Source organism: Perna viridis, chromosome 7, assembly GCF_037379345.1.
Source record: "Perna viridis isolate PV_CMFRI_1.1 ecotype Kerala chromosome 7, ASM3737934v1, whole genome shotgun sequence".
Lineage (NCBI taxonomy): Eukaryota > Metazoa > Mollusca > Bivalvia > Mytilida > Mytilidae > Perna > Perna viridis.
The window spans coordinates 27,592,045-27,612,586 of NC_142451.1; the positions used below are offsets into that span (position 1 = coordinate 27,592,045).

General features: G+C 33.4%; 2 protein-coding genes and 1 long non-coding RNA gene across 3 annotated transcripts; 2 read left to right on the forward strand and 1 right to left on the reverse strand.

Moving 5' to 3' along the window:
* The first annotated feature begins 3,784 nt into the window (after positions 1 to 3,784).
* LOC148612107 (neuronal acetylcholine receptor subunit alpha-3-like) lies at positions 3,785 to 7,475 on the forward strand. The gene is made up of 2 exons (XM_088595448.1): positions 3,785 to 3,864; positions 6,156 to 7,475. The coding sequence occupies exons 1-2, from the start codon at positions 3,813 to 3,815 to the stop codon at positions 7,406 to 7,408; spliced, it is 1,305 nt and encodes a 434-aa protein (XP_088451574.1). The 5' UTR covers positions 3,785 to 3,812; the 3' UTR covers positions 7,409 to 7,475.
* Positions 7,476 to 10,975: 3,500 nt separating this feature from the next.
* Positions 10,976 to 13,953, reverse strand: LOC148612108 (uncharacterized). Its single transcript, XR_015924312.1, has 2 exons — positions 13,790 to 13,953; positions 10,976 to 11,178 (listed from the first exon to the last, which is right to left on the reverse strand). It is a non-coding gene; the product is annotated as an uncharacterized LOC148612108 (long non-coding RNA).
* On the forward strand, positions 13,940 to 20,542 carry LOC148612109 (uncharacterized). The gene is made up of 2 exons (XM_088593238.1): positions 13,940 to 14,032; positions 16,651 to 20,542. Exon 2 carries the CDS (start codon positions 16,679 to 16,681, stop codon positions 19,175 to 19,177), a length of 2,499 nt encoding a protein of 832 aa, XP_088449364.1. The 5' UTR covers positions 13,940 to 14,032; positions 16,651 to 16,678; the 3' UTR covers positions 19,178 to 20,542.

Genomic DNA, 20,542 nt, shown 5'->3' on the forward strand with positions numbered 1-20,542 from the left:
AAGTCATATGATGTGTCCAGGCGAAATGTTGCCTAAAACATTAATTTTATAGCAGTTCTCACGACAAAAAAAAGCTAAAAAAATATTTAAAAGAATTTCTATTTATCTTGCTTTATTATGTAAATAATTTAATTCAAATTTTGAGCGCACCTCTTATGAGTATAGGCCGCAGGATCATTTTAGTTATACTCTTTACTCGTAATAATGAGAAAGATCGTTTAAGGTCTATCTGAAACGGAATTTCTCAGCCTTCCACGTTACACGTAAAAACCTTTACTTTTTAGTGTATCGGAAATGGCCGAGTAGTTCCAATTTATTATATATCTCTTCTTTGGATTTGAAAAAAAAACAAATATGTAGACTATTGAAGGTAAGTGTAAATCTATTTTATAATACATCTTTCTATAGCGGCATAAGTTTGAATGGCAGAGTACATCCAAGTTTTTGATAACCCGAATTTAATTTATCTTGAACTTAAGGAAAAACGAAAATAATATATTGTCTTACTTTGTGTTACATATTTGGATTGCAATTGCTTAACAATATTTTATGAATCAAAATCTACTTAATGCGCCAAGAATATTTGATATTTTCAGCAGGAATTTGCTTTTAAGGATGGCAAATGTAAATGTTATTTATTCACCAAGTTACAGCAGTTACTGAGTACCACAACTTGATTTTGGGTTTTTTTTATCCTCATGTTAACGGTTCATGTCAGGAACTGCCCTACTCTTTGTAAACAATACACAGAATATAGTCCACATATAATTCCTTTTATGGCAAAATCTCTTTAGAAATCAGTAAATATGTTTCGGGCAATAATAATATTCTATCATTGCTACGAATGAAATCAAGAGCTAGACGAAACAACAATGTGGATATAGCTATCTATGGTCAAACCAATTAATACCATATTGGCGCTATGAAAATACACTGGATAGTCGACCAATTTTATCAGAGACTAGTTTCTGAAATGGAACAATTTTCTTAGGGAAGGTTTTATCTTACTTTTAAAACAGATTTCAAACTAGAACAATAACAATCTGTATTAAACAATGCAGACCTCATTTTTTTGGCAAATTCAGATGCTCAAATTTTAAATTACCAATTGAAATGGATCGCTGACATAACGTACTATACCAGGATAGGCAATGCCTTTTTTTTTTTTAATTCTCAAGAAGTTGGAAATGAATATCATTATCATTTAACTTGTAGTAAAATTGAATTAGTGGAACTGAGGAATACATATATATTGTATTCCAAGTTATTACACTCTAAACCTGTCTTCTATTAAGATGCAGGGTTTATTGTTCACTTGTAATAAAAGAATTGTTGTAAGGTTTTGTTTATTTTCAAGGAAACTTGAAAAAATGTTTTCACGATTTGGACATGTGTGTTAACTTTTATTTAAGCTATTGATCTCCATGTTTTCTTTCTTTCTGTTTGCCACATTGTTATATACTTGTTTATATATTGCTCGTGTAGCACTAAATTTTGCCAGCGTTAGCAAAATAAACTTGTCTTGTCTTGTCTTAAAACAAATGAAGATTTAAGGGACTTCTTTTTTTTTTTTTTTTTTTGGCCTTGAAAGGTGTTTCGTAATTAATTGGCATTAATGAAATTTAGTTTTTGCGTCATGAAGTATTAATTGTGTTAAATATGTTCTATTTAGCTCACTTATCAGTCAAAATCTTCATCCTGTCATCAATATTTTATAACTGATAAACATGCATGTTAACCCTCCCGCAATAGGCCCAGAGGTCAATGAAAAATTTTGAATCTCCCTCATACAAATGTAAGGTTTGAGGTAGTTTTTTTGCTAAAATTACTATATTTTCTCTGTAAAATTAAAATTTGCTTTAACGTAAAAATCTCCCACGTGAGACGATGTCGTGGTGGATATCCCACATGAACTGTTATAAAGGTTAATATCTGACACCAGTATTAAAGATTATCATTAAGATTCAGTTTAATCCAGCGCCGATGTGGTATGCAGTACGTTGTCGAGACAGAACAACCTTCCAATAGACGACAAATGTAAATCAGACCTCTCTAAGTCGCCATCTGAGATCTGCCGGACACACCCAGGAGAATCTGCACAACAATATTGTTACGATCATAGATCATAATAGCAACTGGTCAAAAAGTAAAAGTGTGTCTCGGGAAATCTTTTGGACGAAAAAAATACAAAAAAGTTCTCCAGATGGAATTAACGAGAAAAAAATAATTGATTGTTAGGTCCTGGTCTAAAGCTGGTACTGCACTATGCTATACATCAATACGCTGTACTACTACAATTTGACTTTTCTTAATGGTTTTCCACATTTAATTCATTTCTAGTTTTTGATAAAAACACCCCCGTTCTCGTTCTCATTCAGATTCCTAATTATTTGGTTCTTTGTGCCTTTGATAAAGGTACAATCATCCACAGCGTGATTCAGCTTCAGAGTCTATGTTTCGATCTTTAACTTTGTTAGTTTTATGCTGAAGAAGGATATCGGTTATCCGAAATATTCAATGTAAATTTTACCATCATTTGGCACTTCTCAAGTACTTTTCTGTCAGGCAAAATGTGTATAAGGTGTGGCATATGAAGAAAAAAAAAACACAGAGACTTTATTGCATAATCCAAGTATTTACACCTCATAACCTCACGAAATAACTATCAAAGTGTTTGTAAAGTTTGCCTTTTTAAGATATTGATAGGTCAAATTTAGTTGAAATGCACTATTGTTAAATGGTGGGTAAATTTCCCTATATGAGCATGCAACAAAACATGACAAAACATATCTATGTCACAAATACTTCAGGATGAGTTTAAATAGCTTTTCGGTTGTTTTCTAGATGTATTAATATTTTTAGGCAAAAAAGACCAAATTGATAATAATGATGTACCATCTATTGCCTGAATTTTGCACAAAAAGATATAATTCCAGTGGTGAGTCCAAGGGGAGGGTGGAGGGCATTGGCACTCCCCCTTTTTGTTGGAAAATTTGTCATTTTCATGTGTAACATTGACAAAATATAGTAAATAATGTCCGAACACCCACTTTTTCAGAGGAACCCCGACTGGCACCCTTTTTTCAAAGTGTCTTCATCCTCCCGTGCATGGGTTTCATGCCACAAAAGTAATGTTTGATTTGGTTTTGGGGATAAAATTCTTACTGGTGAAGAATGGGGGTAAAAAGAACCAAAAGCACGTACTTAAATCTAGTATATAACTTAAGTAAATATGTATGGATCTCTATTATATACCATTTTATCAAATGTATAACAAATCAAGTTTGAGTTGTAGCTTGGTCGAATCACAAACAACAATTTTGTTACTTTTCCAATTATTTCAGAAAAAAACTGCAATGTTAACGAACAAAGCAAGATGTCTGTCTTGAAAAATAATTCTAATTCAACTGCAAACAATACTGGGTAATTATTTGCGTCTTTTATTTCAGTTAGTACACACATTTTATTGATAATGTAAAATTCGACATATTAATGTTATTGGTCAATACAAAAATAAATGGTGAAAAAAAGAAAAAATCTAAATCATATTATGCGTTTTTATTCCTCTTTATCTTGCATATTTGTTATGGAAATAATTTGATTTAAATTTCAAACGCACCCCTCATGATTATTATTGGTGGCACGATTCTAGTTTCTCCTAACAATGCTCTTAATTTTAATCGACTTATACGCTTCATTCGTGAATATAAGAAAGATTGTACATCTACTCACTTAATCAGAACTTCTCGGCCTTTCTCGTAACCTTTATGTTTTTTTTTATGTAGCAGCCGGAAATGTCCGAGTAGTTCCGAATGCGTCTATCTCTGTTCTGTGGATTTGCAAGAAAACAAATATATCTAGAAGGTATATGTTATGCTTAAAATCTATTTTATAAGATATCTTCCTATGTTGGCACACGTTTAATTGGCAAAATACTTCAAAGTTTTTAATAACCCGATTTAAATTAACTTGAAATTAAGGAAAACGAGCATAATGTTTTGACTTATTTGTTTTATGTATAACAATATTTTATGAACCAAAATCTCTAGTTACGATAACATAACCCTCCGTCCACATACGTTCAACGTAACCCTCCATCTCCATATACGTTCAACGTAACCCTCCATCTCCACATACGTTCACGGGAACGGAGGATGGAGGGTTACTTTATCAATATCATAACTACAAAATCTCCTGAAAGCGCCTGAAAGAATACTTTATATTTGCAGCAAGAATTTGTTTTTAATGTTGGTATCTAATCGGATAATTGTGATAGAAAAAAATGCAAATGTTATTCACAAAGTTAATGAGTACCGCGTCTTGATTTTTTTTTCTTCGTTCTTGCACTACTACCCTCTCGGGCATCACACGGGCGATATTGCACTTTCGTTCCGCACATATAAATAACCGACAGAAAACGGACAGTGGGACCTCGATGGTCGTTTTTAGTGAAAACAGAATTTTATTATCTTTAAGTGTTGAACATTGTTCATTTTCTCGTTTTAAGATTTTTTCCATACCTTTATTTATTGATTGACATTTGTATTTTTGTAATTAACTTTGGTCACCCAATTGTTCTTATCATAATCCCCCTTTTATGTTAAATCATTGAGCTGGGAAACCCGCCCCAAGCAGATTGGTCAAATTGAATAGAGCAATAATCGTTAAGTGAGAAAATACTTCGAATTTCGGAATACTTTAAGAGGGTGTCCATGCAAAAACTAGGCAGTGGATTGCAGATGACAAATTTTATTTAAAAAAAATCATCCATTTATAACACAAACGCATCCTTTCTCAAAGTTGAATGCGGATTTAAATGCAACGGTTAAAGAGAAAGATGTATTGAAAGCATTGACATTCATTTAAAAGGGGAGATATCTCTTTATTTTTGTGCCAGTCTTAGTTTTTCATTCGGGCGTTGCGCTTTTGAGACAAAATTTATGTAGATTGTACATGAAATTAGCACTTTGCAAGAGTTATCGATCTTGATTTTGTTTGATTTGGTTGCTTTTAGTGGGAAGTTTAGGTGTACTTTTCTCAAAAGTACAGATCTAAATATATACAGAAAGGACTATTTTCACATAAAGATAAATAGCATATGTAGACCAAAAAAGCATTGTCTGATTCATGGGGTTTTCTACACCATGAATCACCTTACCATAAGCAGTGTCTGAATTTTATATGGACTGGTACTTAAAATATAAAAAAAGATAAAAATATGTAGGTATGAATCACATTTTGCATGATTCTTAGCTAGAACACTACTTACACTCTTTGAGACGTTTAAGTTTTCCACATGCATGATACCTATACGAACGCTAACTAACGCTTCTATCGTGCGTTTAAACGCACGATGAACGAACGCTCTTAGCGTGTATTTAAAGGCACGATACAATAATGCTCATATCGTGCGTTTATTATAGATAGACGAACGAAAAAAAAATATGTTAACTAATGTTAATGAAGAAAGAAAAAATGTAAAATAGAATTAATGAAAATACAAAAAATAATAGCGAACAATATATAAAAATAGCAGTTGAATAAAGGAAATAATGAATATACAAAAATAAACTAACGCTCCTATCGTGCGTTTAAGTAGCTGTCTTTCCCATGAATCACATTTTGCATGATTCTTAGCTGGAGTGCTACTTAAACGTATGCTCTCATCGTGCGTTTAAACGAAAGCTCTCACCGTGCAATTACACGAACGTTTGTATCGTGCGTTTACAAAACGATGTGTAAATGCACGATAAACGATACACATACGCTAAAATGGGAAACGTGAACGTTTCAAGGAGTGTAACACTTTGTATGAATATTATATTGGGCCGATCAAGTTACTAAGAAAAATGTGAATTAAAAAGGAAGGATATAAGAGATCATGGTAAAGATTTTGTTTTAATCGAGAATAAATCAAGTTGACCTATTTCTTATTCGGTAACTCTCCCAGCCCACCAAACCCTAAACTGAAAAAGAAAAAAGAAAACGAAAACGAGAAGAATTTAGTTGGTTGCTGTCTTACTATTGCTGGGGTAGTATATATAGAAAAGGGACAGATATTGTGAAACGTTACAATTGCACCATCGTATAACCTTATACTGACTTCGCTTGAGTGTTCTATATATAAATAATTCTCTTTTTAATTTCATTTTCAGTATTTCAAGAAGAAATGTCATTACTGGTCCCTGCGACGTTGAGTTGTTTCATCATCTTTCTATCAATATGCGAAACAGAAACAGCATCATACGCGGAAATTGAATCGTTGTTCAAAAGCAATATAGAGGGCAGAAATATAAATATTCGACCCGTACTGGATCAAACGAATCCTGTGCGCGTTTTCTTGGAATTCAAGATGTTTTATCTACAAGCTTTCGACGAAGTTGCTGGAGAATTGGACGTGAGTGGGTATCTAAAAGTTATGTGGAAAGATGAAACTATTTACTGGGATGCAAATAAAACTGGCATCGCCTCTTTGTCTTTTTACGACGACAAGACCATCTGGACGCCCGATATAATCGTCGCAAATTCATACGGTGGTGTGAAGCACATCTACCAAGACAACACTTTGAAAAGAGTATTAAGTGATGGAAATGTCGTCTGGTTCCCGACCGATATATTTGAAACGATTTGTATCGTTGATACATCAAAATTTCCATTTGACTCGCATACGTGCTATATAGCATTTCAGGTTTGGGGTTTCCTACCAAAACAGGAAATTCTACTAAACACTTTACAGAATAAAGTCGGTTTGGACTATTTCTTTTCTAGTAGGACTTGGGTTCTAAAGAAGACGCACGTTTTCAAATTAGATGACTTGGAATTAGTAGTATTTGCGATTCACTTCGAAAGAAACTCTGCGTTCTTTATTATGAATCTTATACTGCCAATATTTGTGCTAAGCATTCTTAATATTTTTGCTTTCTTCCTTCCACCAGAAAGCGGCGAGAGGGTTGGATTTTCAGTGACCGTGCTTCTAGCAATCGCTGTGTTTCTGACCATTTCAGCTGACAAGCTTCCAGCAACATCCTATCCAAGGATGCCCTCGATATCGATATTACTTTTCGCTGACGTGATAGTAAGTTCAATAATTGTTCTACAAGTTATATTGACTCTTCGTTATTACCATGGTGATGAAAGGATTCCAGTTCCTACTTCAAAACGTATATTTGTAAAGGTTTCTAAGTTTATACGATGTCGTTCAAGTTGCCGTAATGAACATTTGGATAAATACTTTCAAGACCGTCACACAAAAGATGTTACGTGGAGAGATGTTGGTAAAGAATTTGACATTATTGGGGCGATTTTTACTACTTTCATAGTCATAATTATTAATGTGCTTTTTATTGTTGATGTGACGGTTGGTTTGCCAATCTTGAATACCCACTTCGAGTCGCAGTTATTCCACTAGTGTTTTCAAGAACTCTCCTGCATATAGTGAATCCTGTTAAAACTTAACCCTGAATAAATGAATAAACCAGAAACCAATCTATAGTAGACTTGTCTTAAGGCGGCAGACCAAGGATAAGGGACACAACTCTTAAAAATCATTGGAACGTTTGTATGCAACATTTTACATCAATTTTATGTAAGCATCTAATTAACTTGGATTGATTTTATTCTGCTTCAAACAAAACCTTGAGAGGCTTTGGTGGAATTGAATATGATACAAACATATCACTGATTTCGAGAGTTATGTCCCTTACCCTAGGTCTACCTCCTTAAAGTCGCCTAGCTCATAAGAACATTAAGTACGTATAAATTTGTGGAAACCGAACATCTGCCCAAACTGTTCAAATTATTTAGTCCTGAAGTAGTTCGGTTTAGATATAAGTTTTACTGTATGATATAAATAAAAAGGAATAAAAGCATGGCATGACCGAAGTTCCAAGTTCAGGTGATGATTCTAAACACATTGAGATTGTTAAAAAAAAACTGATTTTATAGGTATTTATTTGAGTGAAAAATTATGGAACAGAGTATTTTCAAATAGGTTGAATACATTAAAAAGAATGGAAATGCTATCTGAGGAAACACCGATGCTCCACTTACTATTCAAATTAAGCACTACAAAAGGCAGATAGGACCTTTGTATTAAAACTGAAGGTCATTTCTGGGATCGGAATCTTGACAACCCCCCACCCCCCCCCCCACCAAAAAATAATAATAAAAAAACATAATGACAAAATAATAATTTAAAAAATGAAATCTTGCTAGACTGCAGTGCTTTAACCATACCAAGAGTTTCGGTTTGAACCCAGGCTACAGCACTATCTTTGGTAACGGAATACTACAATTTGCCCAGTGAGGATCATTAACGTAAATTTCCTTGGCATGGGGGGACACCCTGAAAACAACAACAAAACATCCTATACACAGTTTTGAAATTTACATGTGAGAAATGAATGTATTTTCATTGAAACATAAGGCGATTTAAATCTTTTCAAATTGAAAATAATCGGGCAGATTGTCAGTATTTAAAAAAGTAAGAGAGGCTTTTGCAGTTAATCTGATGTGTGTACATTTGCTAAACAGAATAAACACCTTAGCTGAGAGCAGTTACAGAAGTATATGATCTTCTATAACAACCACTATTTACATATTATCATATAGTATGTATTGATTTGAATCGATTTTCAATTGTTTCAGTTAAATCATTAATCTAAATTTCTGACTATGCCCCTTATGTGCTGGAAAAGTTTGGTTGATCATAGAAAGAGTAATCGAGAACCAAGATTCTAGCGGAAATCAAAATAATTAAATCCATGTACAAAGACCAGACATGGAAAACAGACAGCCTCTTGCAGTATTACTGGATCCGTCACTACTATAGCCTATAAATATACATTTATGAGGTTAAATATTAGGAAAGATTAACTTATATTAATCCCTGAATATATATCGTATGTTGCATGTCAAAATCTGTATCACATGCCATATCGTCACGAGATCTATATATATCCTATATTTAGATGATTAAAATATACCTTTTTTGTATATACATTATTATTAAGTGTTTGTTTAAACCCTATATCGCATGCCCTATATCACACCTCTAGACCTATATCGCATACCATATATCATAGTACCCTTATACCTATATCGCATCTCTTCACGGATCATACTTGAAGTATAGTTAAAATATATATATATGATGTAATGAACATGGCACGGTGGCCCTTGGGTGATATAGGAGTCTCGGGTTGATATGGCATGTGATACAACAGGTTTTGACAGGTAACATACTCAGTATATATCGCTCGAAGGGCCACCGGCTTGAAGGGGGTGATATAGGTCGATAGTAGATATGGCATGTGGTACAGATTATAGTATTATTGTGTAAGGTTTCCATATTGGCTTAGTTATTGGTCCGAGGCTAGCTATATTGGATTAAGTCCAATTTTTCCAACCAAGCACCAATAATTCCGCCACTATGGAAACCTTACGCAGTTATACCTTTATTGACTAACTAGTCCAATACGCTAGGCCAATATGGATTTTAACCAGTCCAATGTAACGTATTGGACGATAAAAAGCCGTATTGGACGGCTAAATCCCGTATTGGAGGCTAAACCCGTATTGGACGGCTATATCCCGTATTAGTGTACTTTCGTATTTTGTATTGTATTGGCAGTTTTTATCATATTTAGGCCAATTTCGGACGTTAGTCAATAATTTCACATATCATGTTCATCATATCATATACGTTAACGATACTATAAATTTATTCTGTGTATGGGTGCGATATAGGGTACGCGATTAAGGTGTGATCTATGGTATGTGATACAGGCCTAGGGGTGTAATATAGGATATGCTATATAAGCAGTGTAGCGAATAGAGTCGTCACATTCTGAGACGTTTGTACAATATTGAATTGTTGTGACATGTATCCTTAATTTGATCCTTTATCCTCTATCCTACATAACAACACTTAGAATACCTGTCTTGTACTACCATATACATCGTGTACTTATTTACAACCCTAGATTAATCATACGAAGAGTGATGACCCGGCCAGCGAAAAGCTATATTTTTCGAGAATGGACATGGTGTATATGTCAAAGAGACAACAACCCCACCGGGATGAAAAATGTCAGCTCAAGGCCACCATTGGTCTTCAATGGACGGCGAGGAAACCCTCACACCACAAGACAGGCTGCATCTGGCCCAAAACAACGTTGTGCACAGGTACAGCGCAATAGTTGCCCCTATATACTCCAGCGACATAGAAGTAAATAGAAAGTGAAAACGAAACAATACATACAGAGGTCAGAAATTCCTGACGGGAGACAGGCGCAAAAATGCGGCGAGGTTAAAGTACATTGGCATGATTGGCTGATTCGAAAGCTAGATTTCTGTTCACTTTCAATACAACGAATATGCTTAGTCTTTTATTATACTTCAGGTATATATATTGCTGACTGGGTATTTTCAATGTTTTAAAATATCAAAAATTAACTTTATTTTAGGGACCCGGTTACCCTCCTTGTATCTATTTATGATTGAACCCCACATGTTATTTATCGATCATGGGACCAATTTACAGTCAAAGAAGTCTAGAATTAGACAATGCAAATTGCTCCCTTAAAAAAAGATACCCAACAGTGGCGGATTCAGAGAATCACCTAAGGCGACACCAGGGGGTCCACAAAAAAATTCTTGATAAACACATTTTAAACACACGAAAATACGCTAATTTCATGATTTTTACAATTAATAAGGTGCCGCATTTGCTCAGAGTATGCGTCTTGACGTTCTCCCGATTTTCAATTTAGGCACGAACCATTTCCTTATGGTGGGGGGGGGGGGCTGGGATTTCCAAATTTAATTTTTTTTTTCAGACCAAAATAAAATTGGATTTTTTTTTCTACACTTTCAGCAATTTTTTTAACTTCCTGAAATGTATGCTTTTTGATCTCTGCAAGAGCAATATCCCAGCGTATGCTTATAGAAAAAATGCATATCATGAAGAACATGGTTCAAGGTGATATTTTATTACGGTAATATAAAACATAATTTTGTCTATAGTATTGTCTTGGTTTTGGTGAGCATAGTTTCTGTAGGCCAGTTCCTGCACTATGGTACTCCCTTAGACCATCGTAGAGATACCATGATCCTTGAATTTTCATGTTGCAATTAAAATGTCCTTCATTTCCGTATGTTATCGCAAGCAAGGAATACCTGAAAAAATCATACGTAAATACATACCCAAACATCTTTTTGCATTATTTTTGTTTTGTTTCAGAGAATATCAGGTTTGAACAGTGACAACAAATGATCCCTAGAGATAGTTAGCGTCAATAGTAATAGTTCTATAATGTAAATTACACCATAATATATGTATACATGAATGAGTATAAAATGATATTAATAAAACATAGGTAAAAGCTACGTGACAGTCATCTTAGCTAAACTTAACTACTTAATATAATAAAGCTGAACATATAATTATGAAGAAAAAATCACTGAAAGGTCTGGTGTTTCAGCTAGAGATCAGGGGATTGTAAGAAACACACACACACACACACACACAAAAACAAGAAAAAAGTAGAGAAGAGGAGAGCTTGAGCAGTTTTAAAATGTAGTAGACCAGAAAAACAAAACAATGTTCAAAAAGATAATATTTCCCGCTTCCTAGTAAAAAAAACCAACACATAAAGAAAACGTTCAAAAAATGTTTATGTTCCGCCATTGTCTTGCATTGCTTGGAAGACTATGTTTTAGACATTTACAATATTTCCCTTCATTTCTAGTCAAAATAACATGTTGTAATCTACTTTTTTGTTTTTTGAAATATTAAAGTGTTATATTTATCTTTCAGTTTTGTGTTTGGTATTTATTGGTTTTGTGTTCAGTTCATATCCAATCATTAAATCTATGGTACAATCATTTAGTATATTACAAAGGCTAGGTGCAAAAAAAAAACCAAAACAAAAAGAACAGAAAATAATCAAGAGATTACAAATCCAAGGTTTAAAAAGAATGGAAATCGGGAATATGTCAAGGAGACAACCACTCATCCAGGAATGGAAAATCGACAGCCTAAGGCGACCTATTTATCTCCAATGAACGGTAGCCTGCAAATCAGATAAAACAACCAACATGCATACACACAAACGGATATAAAGCACACAAAAAACTAAAATCAACAAAGAACTAAAAAACATGAGTAACATGGATCCTTATAGAAAATAAACTAAAAAAAGTTAACACATGGTAAATTTAATAACTATATTTAATGCACTGAACACACTTCTTCTTCTTCCTCTTCTTCTTTTTCATTTTCTTCTTCCTCCTCTTCTTTTTTTCAGATTTTTCAATTTTTTTTTTTGAAAATTCTGAATTATTTTATTTTTTTCAGCTCTTTTCAAAATATTTTTATTTTTTTTAATCAAAATTTGAATTAATTTTTTTTTTTTTTTTTTAAATCCCAAGCCCCCCCCCCCCCCACCTCACCCCACCATAAGTGCCTTATATTGGTACACATTTTCTTTGTAAATAGCAATCTAAACTTTAACTCATTATCCGAATTTAAACGTTTATGCATAGTATTGAAATTTGGATTCTATCTTAACGTTTGTCCTTAATTGTCAGCTTATGTGTTCTCGAAGATGTTGATTTTGCCTATGGATTTCCTCCTTTTAATGGCACTTATATTTTTTGTTGCTTTGTTGTTGTTTTTTTTAATTTATCGAAAAGCATTAGCATATACCTAAACTATTCTAGCATTGGTCAACAACACATTAAAATTCCTTCAGTTTGAGTGTCCCCAATGTTACAAAATGACTCGATGTAGATATATTTCACAAGATAAGATAATGTAGCCCCTTTACACTACGTTCCTTGAGGGTTACAAGCGTGGTGTAGTGGGATCCATTCGTATCCCTCACGGAGCATAGTGCTGTAAAAGGGGGGTATGTTCTAGTTTATTGACTTCCTCAACTGAACTTCATGTGACTATATATTCAGTGGCGGTTCCAGAAAAAAAATTGGGTGTGGTCCAAAATGAACGTCAATCGGCTTGATTTTGTTAATCTCCGAGTCATTGCAGAAGTTGAGTGCGTTAATGAGTCATCTATAATACAACCTGGTGAAAGCTAGTGAAAATTTAACTACTTTTCTTTCATTTTTTGCATTTTTTCGTGTGTGCTTAAGAAATAACTGATGTTATATTACATAATTTCCATTACACCAAGACGTGTACATCTGAGTGCCTTTTAATGCTATATATCTTCCAAATTTGTGTGTGTGTGTGTGTTTTTTTTTGTTTTGTTTTGTTATGGTCGTTAATTTTGGGGGGTGGGGGATGGGGGTGGGTTCTTTGTCATTTTCCGAGAAATGCTTTGGAAATTGGTCGTGTGCATGGGCCATGTGTAATTAATCAGTGGTTTGATGACAAAACATGCACATGTAATCGATCGTCTGATCAAAACAAGAAAATGTAACTGTTAGAGCAGTACTTTTAAGAAGGTAGACATGTTTTTTTTACCTGTGACTTTTTTCCCGTTTACCAGACTATTAGGTAAACATCTTCTGACCAAACCCACTGAGATGTTTTCTAGGGGACCCATACATAGAAACAAGAAATACGAATTTATTTAATTATGGTCCGGAATGATTGGTTCGAAGCAAGAATTTTTAAAGTCTACCATACATATATCCCCGGTAAAAGATGGTATTTCTGTTCATCGCCCAGTTTGCAAGCAAAAGTACCAACACAATTTAGCAGGAATCGGTAGTGGTTGTTATTATGGTTTAATAAATTTTGACTTTTTTCGGCAAAAATACTAACATTTACATATATTTCTATCAATCATGTTCTTTTCTCCTAGTTGTTAAACTCCTCCTGCCCAATGTAGGCTCCTGTTTTGGAATTCTGTATTCTAATACACCCATGGTCGGGTGCTCCATGATGTGTGGGAGGATCTTACGAAAAGTAAGGGAAATAACTCTGAAGGAAAAGGAAGGGGGTTTCCAAATCCCAACAAGGGATGTAACAGCAAGCATAAAGAGTTCTTACTGTTGAAAAAATGGGGTAAGATGATGCAATCTTCTTGATATTTCGGTTTTGCGAAACATAATCCGTTATAGCAATATGCTGAACAAAATCATTGTTAAAAGACTAAAGAACACGTACCCACATGAACTTGTTCTATTTATAGAATGTCTGTTTCATTTTCCGTGTATGTAATTCTCACAAATTCGATAGACACCATTTATACAGTACCAATTGTAAACTTTGACAGATTAAAAAAAGTTCATGCACTTAAAAGACTTGACCGCTTTAACCTGGTAGTCATTACTGTGTAATTTCGAAAAAAAAGGGGCCGACAGTATACTGTATATATGTATCAGTTCCATACTGACCATAGACTTCAAAAGAGTTTTAAAAAAATCAATAAAACTTTCACTCATGTAGCTCTACTATATATTTGTAATAAGGACAAGTAGAATAGTTTTCCACAAAAAAAAGAGGGTGTCCGTGAAGTAGTCTTGAAATACTAGTGTATAATAGCCATTTACTCTACTTTAATTTTTGTTTTGTACTCATCTGCCTTTTCAGAGGAACGTTTTTATTTTAAGCTGTTAAAATATCTTAACAAGAAGCTTGTCATGTCATAGTGTGATGTCTGTTCAGTTTTATAAGTCATTGTTCATAGTTTTTGTACATAACATTAGTTTGTAAAGAGGAAAAAAGGAAATGCATCATTTTAATACTTCAGTCCTTTAAAGGACACCCATTTGGGGATATGAAATGTAAGACTTAATGTACCTATGTTTTATGGTTATATCGATGGTAATGACAATCCCCCTAGAAAAACCAGTGAAATTGACAATGCCCATCAATCTCCCAATTATTTCTCTACACTTAAGAATCTATCATAAAAGTGTCATCTTAAAGGGTGGTGGTGATGGTGGTGGTGTGGGGCAAATAACCTGGGGCCCAACTTTTTCATTAAGAAATGTGCGCAAAATTGTGCATTATAGTAACAATAGTGCTAAATATCAAAGCTGAGCTAAATTGCTTTTTGAGTGTTTTGATATGTAATAATATAGTTCATCATAAAAAAATTACCACATTTTAAAAATCTTTCAATTTTGTAAGGCTTTGGGCAACCAACATCTTGAAAATCTGCCTTTGTTCTATGTAAACAACACAAAATTTTGAACAATAACCAAAAAATTAGTTTGGTTATATAGAAAATAAGACAAATCACTAGAGCAGGTTCCCTTTTAGCCAGGCAGCAGCCCATCTTAATTCTGGTAGACAATTTTCTTGTTAGAATTGTTTAATTCATATGAATTATAACATTTTACCATGATGATGACTATGTTTATATTACAGTGTATTCTACTTAATAGCATAACTTAATTGCATAGAAACTCAGAGAACAAAAACATTTCCCATCTTATTGGTGTAAAAAATTCCTCTTATTTGCATATCATAAGACCAAACATTAGAAAATCCTCTTAATTGTATAAATATTTTTTCAAAATTTACTCAAAAATGTACCTAAATGGGTAAAACAACATTGTCCAATTTTGCTTCAATTTTCATACTGCTTGATCGGTGTGGAAAAAAATGTTCTCATCACTAGTGACTTTTTTGTTCTCAGAGTGTGATTGGCTTAAAAATCAATTCTTGGACTCCATCTTGAATCGCCTTGATTGCCATTGTAGTTATATTTCTGTTAAATGAGATAATTTTGGTGTTTTCTTACCTTAAATAAGAATTATGAAGGGACTTGGGAAGATTTGAAGTGAAAAAACCTTTGAAATCGTCTGGTTTCTTTTGTTTGGAATGTTTGCGTTTGTGTGACGTCAACATGTTTCCTACGAATCGGAATCATAATGTTTCACAAGCTTTTCATTTTTGGGTATTTTTGACATTTTTAGGGCATTAGAGAAACAGAATCTACACTCAAAGCTTGTTGATTATGAATTTCTCACATCTCGTGAAATAAATTTTATAGTTTGAATAGCTTGGCAAGTCTCATTAACAAAACTACAAAATTTATTTCACTTGATGTGAGAGATTCCATAATCAACTCGTTACTATTGTAGATTCTATATTTCTCTAATTTTGCTTCAATTTTCATACCGCCTGAACGGTGTGGAAAAAATGTTCTCATCACTAGTGACTAAAGATTAAAAGAATATGATTAAAGAATATGTCCCACAAAACATTAAAAATATTAGGTATTTTCCCTCGAAATGATAATTTCTGTTAATTGCATATTTTTTTCTGACAAATAGGTTATGCGATTAACAGGAATCCTCTGAATTTTTGGTCTTTTGTCAATTTTAGGTTTCCCCTATAAATCAATGATTACTATCATTTAATATATCTGCTTTCAAAAAAAAAAATTCAAGTTATGTTACTTGTGGAAGGAAAGTGGAACATGATAAACAAATTTCTCTCACAAAAAAAATCACTTGATCATGAAGATTGGGAATGGAAATTCTATAGTACTGTAGCCTCTATGTTATTATGATATTGGTTTGTAATACTGTACTTATATTTGCTATCTTGGTTAGAGTGTGGAAAACACTGTTACTGGTTTTTTTTTGTTTGCCATTTGCCTGTGTAATAAGAGGAGAATAAGATTTTTCTGTTAATTATTAAAATGTTTCCCACTTTGTTTATTTCAGATAAACATTCAAAAAATTTTTATTTGATATGCCTGAAAATAGAAACCAAGATGATGGGAAGGTCAATGCTTCAGAATTCCCTGATGTTAATTTTTCAAATGGAAAGTTTACCCACCATTCACATGAACAGTACAGAAAACACTCGGATTTGTTATCTGAGAGTAGTTTACATGAAAATTCCTCCAAGCACTCTCATAAGGTGACAAAAGACCAATATGGAGAGAACTCAGTTCACAATTCACCAAAGACATCATCAGACAGGATTTTTTTCAAATCAAATAAAAGATCCCTTCACCAGTTCGGAGACAGATCACATGAGCGGTCAATCAATGAAAACACACGTCATAGATCATATGAAATTTCAAAAGAAAAATCACAGAAGTTGGAAATTCAAGATATGTCACATGAAATGTCCAAAGATAAGTCACAAGAAGAGTTTGAAGCTGACTCACTCAAAAGAAACAAAGGTAGTTCACATGAAAAGTTTGATGGTATGTCACATGAAAAGTCCAAAGATGAAAGATTTGAAGATAAGTCACAGGTAGAATCAGTAGAAGGGCTACATCAAGCATCAAGAGATAGACCTGATAAAACACCAAATGACGGCTCACTTGATAAATTTGACGAGAGAACAAGTCATGAATCACTTGCCAAAACAAAGGAGAAGTCACGTGACAAGAAAAAAGATAAGTCACATGAGAGGTCCAGCAAAAAGTACAGAAAGGTCAAATGTATCAGGGACAAAACATTGATACCATTCAAATGTAATGTTTGCCTCATGGTTATAGCAAATGTTCAGTCTTTCAAAGAGCATATTACAAAACATCTCAATGATGGACTAATATCATGCAATCTTAATAATGGACATTGGAATTATGTTGAAAATATAAAGGACCAAAATGAAAAAGATAAAGAGAGTATGCCTTATAGATGCACTGAATGTAACAAAGGTTTCAAGAAACGAGAAAGTTTAATCAGGTTACCGACCCCTGTAAATAATCGGATTGCCTATAAGTGTTTGTCTTGTCATAACTCTAAGGAGAAAAATGACTTTTCCAATCTTTTACCTACACTTATAAATGTAGAGAGCAAAAATGCAGAAAGTTGTAAGGCAATTAAAAACATATTTAAATGTGACTTGTGTGATAAAACATATCTGAAAAAGAGCAAACTAGTTGAACATGAAAAAGTCCATACAGGTGAATTACCTTTTTCTTGTGAATATTGTGGGAAATTTTTCCGTTTTCATGATGCTCTCTCAGCCCATGAAAAGACACACACAAATGAAAAGCCCTTCCCGTGCAGCTTATGTGATCGTAAATTTTCCCGTAAAGAACTATTGAGAGCACATATGAACTCTGCAAAACATACAGATTATAAGCCATTTAAATGCTCTTTTTGTGATAAGAGGTTTTCTGTCGAGGGAAACAAGGATAGGCATGAAATGATACACACAGGTGAACGTCCTCACCCATGTAATCTTTGTGATCGTCATTTTAGGCATATAACAGCATTGAGGCGACATCAGATGTGGCATAGGAATGAAAGAAATCATAAATGTGACTTGTGTGATGCAGCTTTTGTCACAAAAAGTGCCAGAGATGTACATAAGATCAGAACACACAAGACTGAAGAAAGAAAATTTGAATGTAACGTATGCAAAAAAAAGTTCTTCAATGCATATAATTTGAAAGTTCACACAGTAACTCACAGTGGAGAAAAACCATTTTCATGTTATTTGTGTGAAAAAAGTTTCACACGAAGATCTATCCTGAAAGTTCACATAAATATAACTCATAAGAACATTAAAAACTTCCCATGTGAAAATTGTGGCAAAAGATTTGGCACAAAACAGCGTTTGTTGGATCACATGAGAAGTCATTCTGATATAAAAGCTTTTAAATGTGAAGTGTGTGGCAAAGCCTTTGCTCGTCAATCAACTTTATATGGTCATTTACAAATTCACCAAAACATTACATTAAAATGTGAACTCTGTGACAAAGAGTTTGGTTGTAAGAAAAATTTACAATCTCATCTTCGAACTCATAAAAACCATCCACAGCCTCCTGATCATTTGAAGGTGAAGAGACATTCTTGCCACATTTGCTCCAAGAGGTTCACAACTCTTTACAGTAAAAAGAAGCATATTCTAGTTGTTCATGAAGGAGTTAAACCATTTCCGTGTAACATATGCGAGAAAAAATTTGCCAACTCAGTCACGCTCAAAGAACATAAAAGTGCTGTACATGCTAAAGAAAAACCTCATTCTTGTGAGAAATGCGGGAAATGTTTTGCTCGGAAAATGGCATTAAAGGAACATGTGAAAATCCATGAAGGTTTACGTCCTTTCCAGTGTAAAGATTGTAAGCAAACTTTTACTGCTAGGGGTAGCTTGAATCGTCATAAGAAGAAAAATTCTTGTGAACGTTCTAACAACATTCCAAAGACAAAGAAGAACCAGACTACCGAGAAAAAAGATGATGTTGAAGAGAATGAGGCTAATGAAAATTCCAACCAGGAAGTGTAATATTAAGTCCCCGTCCCAATACTAGTAGTGAATGGAGAAAGTTTGTGGAAAAGAAATGTGAATGGAATTTAAGTGTATTTTAGTGTGTTTATTTTACAGTTAAATTTTCACCAAAAGAATTTTATATTAATTTATTTTCACATTCCATATACATGATCTGTGAAATAATTGATTTTTGTTAAAATTGATTTTTTTTTCAGTAAAAACAGAAATGTATGGAAGACCAATCAGGCTGGCATATAATTTTTTTTTCTATTTTGCAAATAAAGCAAAAAATATTGCAATTAAATGCAATTTTTTTTTGTGAATAAACACAAAACTCTTTGCAAATATTCAGTAAAATCATTGCAAGTAAAGGCAAAAAATATTATGTTGGTCTGAATAGGCTTCTGTGCTATCGAATTCTCATTGATAATTTTCAGGCATTTTATTTACAATGTGTATTACTATCAGGGGCGTAGCTGCCTATACACAAATATGCAGTTGCGTGCTTTCGGAAAAAAAAGTGACAAAAATAAAAACACACGTTTCAAAGATGAAATAAAGGTTATTTATCACATATGCATACCATGAACGTAGTATAGGCTCTGAAAAACTGGCTCCAAAATCGTTAAAATTCAGGAGTTTCCCTCAGGGCTTTGCCTTGCCAGACTCAATGGGGGCCTTGAGGGACCCCCCCCCAGCCGTAATTTTGCGTACAACTAAAACAGGCCTAGCTACGCCCCTGATTATAAGAACCTTATACTGGCATATTTTTAAATTATTTTCTTATTGTATATGAAAATGATTTGAAGAATGAAAGAATATATTTGTTAAGAAATGGAACTTATAAATGAAATCAATGCAAAATTTGATATTTTAGCAGGTATACAACTAATATGTGAGTGAATGAAAAAAAAATCAACCTTTAACTTAATATATAGATTGCATTGAATGAAGAAAAAGCCCTTATTAGCACTGATAGAAATATTACCTTACAAATTTGTACATTACTGAACATCAAATATGCAGAAAGTAATTCACAAAAGTAAATTGAAGGAATTTTATACAGTATTTTTACAAACTTTAATGATAAATCGCCACATGCGAATGCATACATGTACTTTATTTTAATACAGGCCCTCTGTGTTTTTTTTTTAATTTTATTTCAATTTTTTGGGGAGGAGGGAGGAATTATCCTTATTTTGTATATGACAATGTTTATTTAAATTCCCAATTAGAAATTTTTACTTGATTTTTATGGTATGAAATTTTAAAATTCCTACTGTTTGTTCATTAATTTTTGTTTGTTATAGATCATTTTGTTTTCTTAATTTTTACATGTATATATGTACTCAGTAATAAAATCAACATTCCATTCCAGAA

Bases quoted from the DNA above. Each gene is read 5' to 3' on its own strand.
- LOC148612107 (XM_088595448.1), top strand. From the start codon at position 3,813: ATGCGTCTATCTCTGTTCTGTGGATTTGCAAGAAAACAAATATATCTA. The intron at 3,865-6,155 runs GTATATGTTATG...TTTCATTTTCAG, and splicing joins AAAACAAATATATCTAGAAG to TATTTCAAGAAGAAATGTCA.
- LOC148612109 (XM_088593238.1), top strand. From the start codon at position 16,679: ATGCCTGAAAATAGAAACCAAGATGATGGGAAGGTCAATGCTTCAGAA.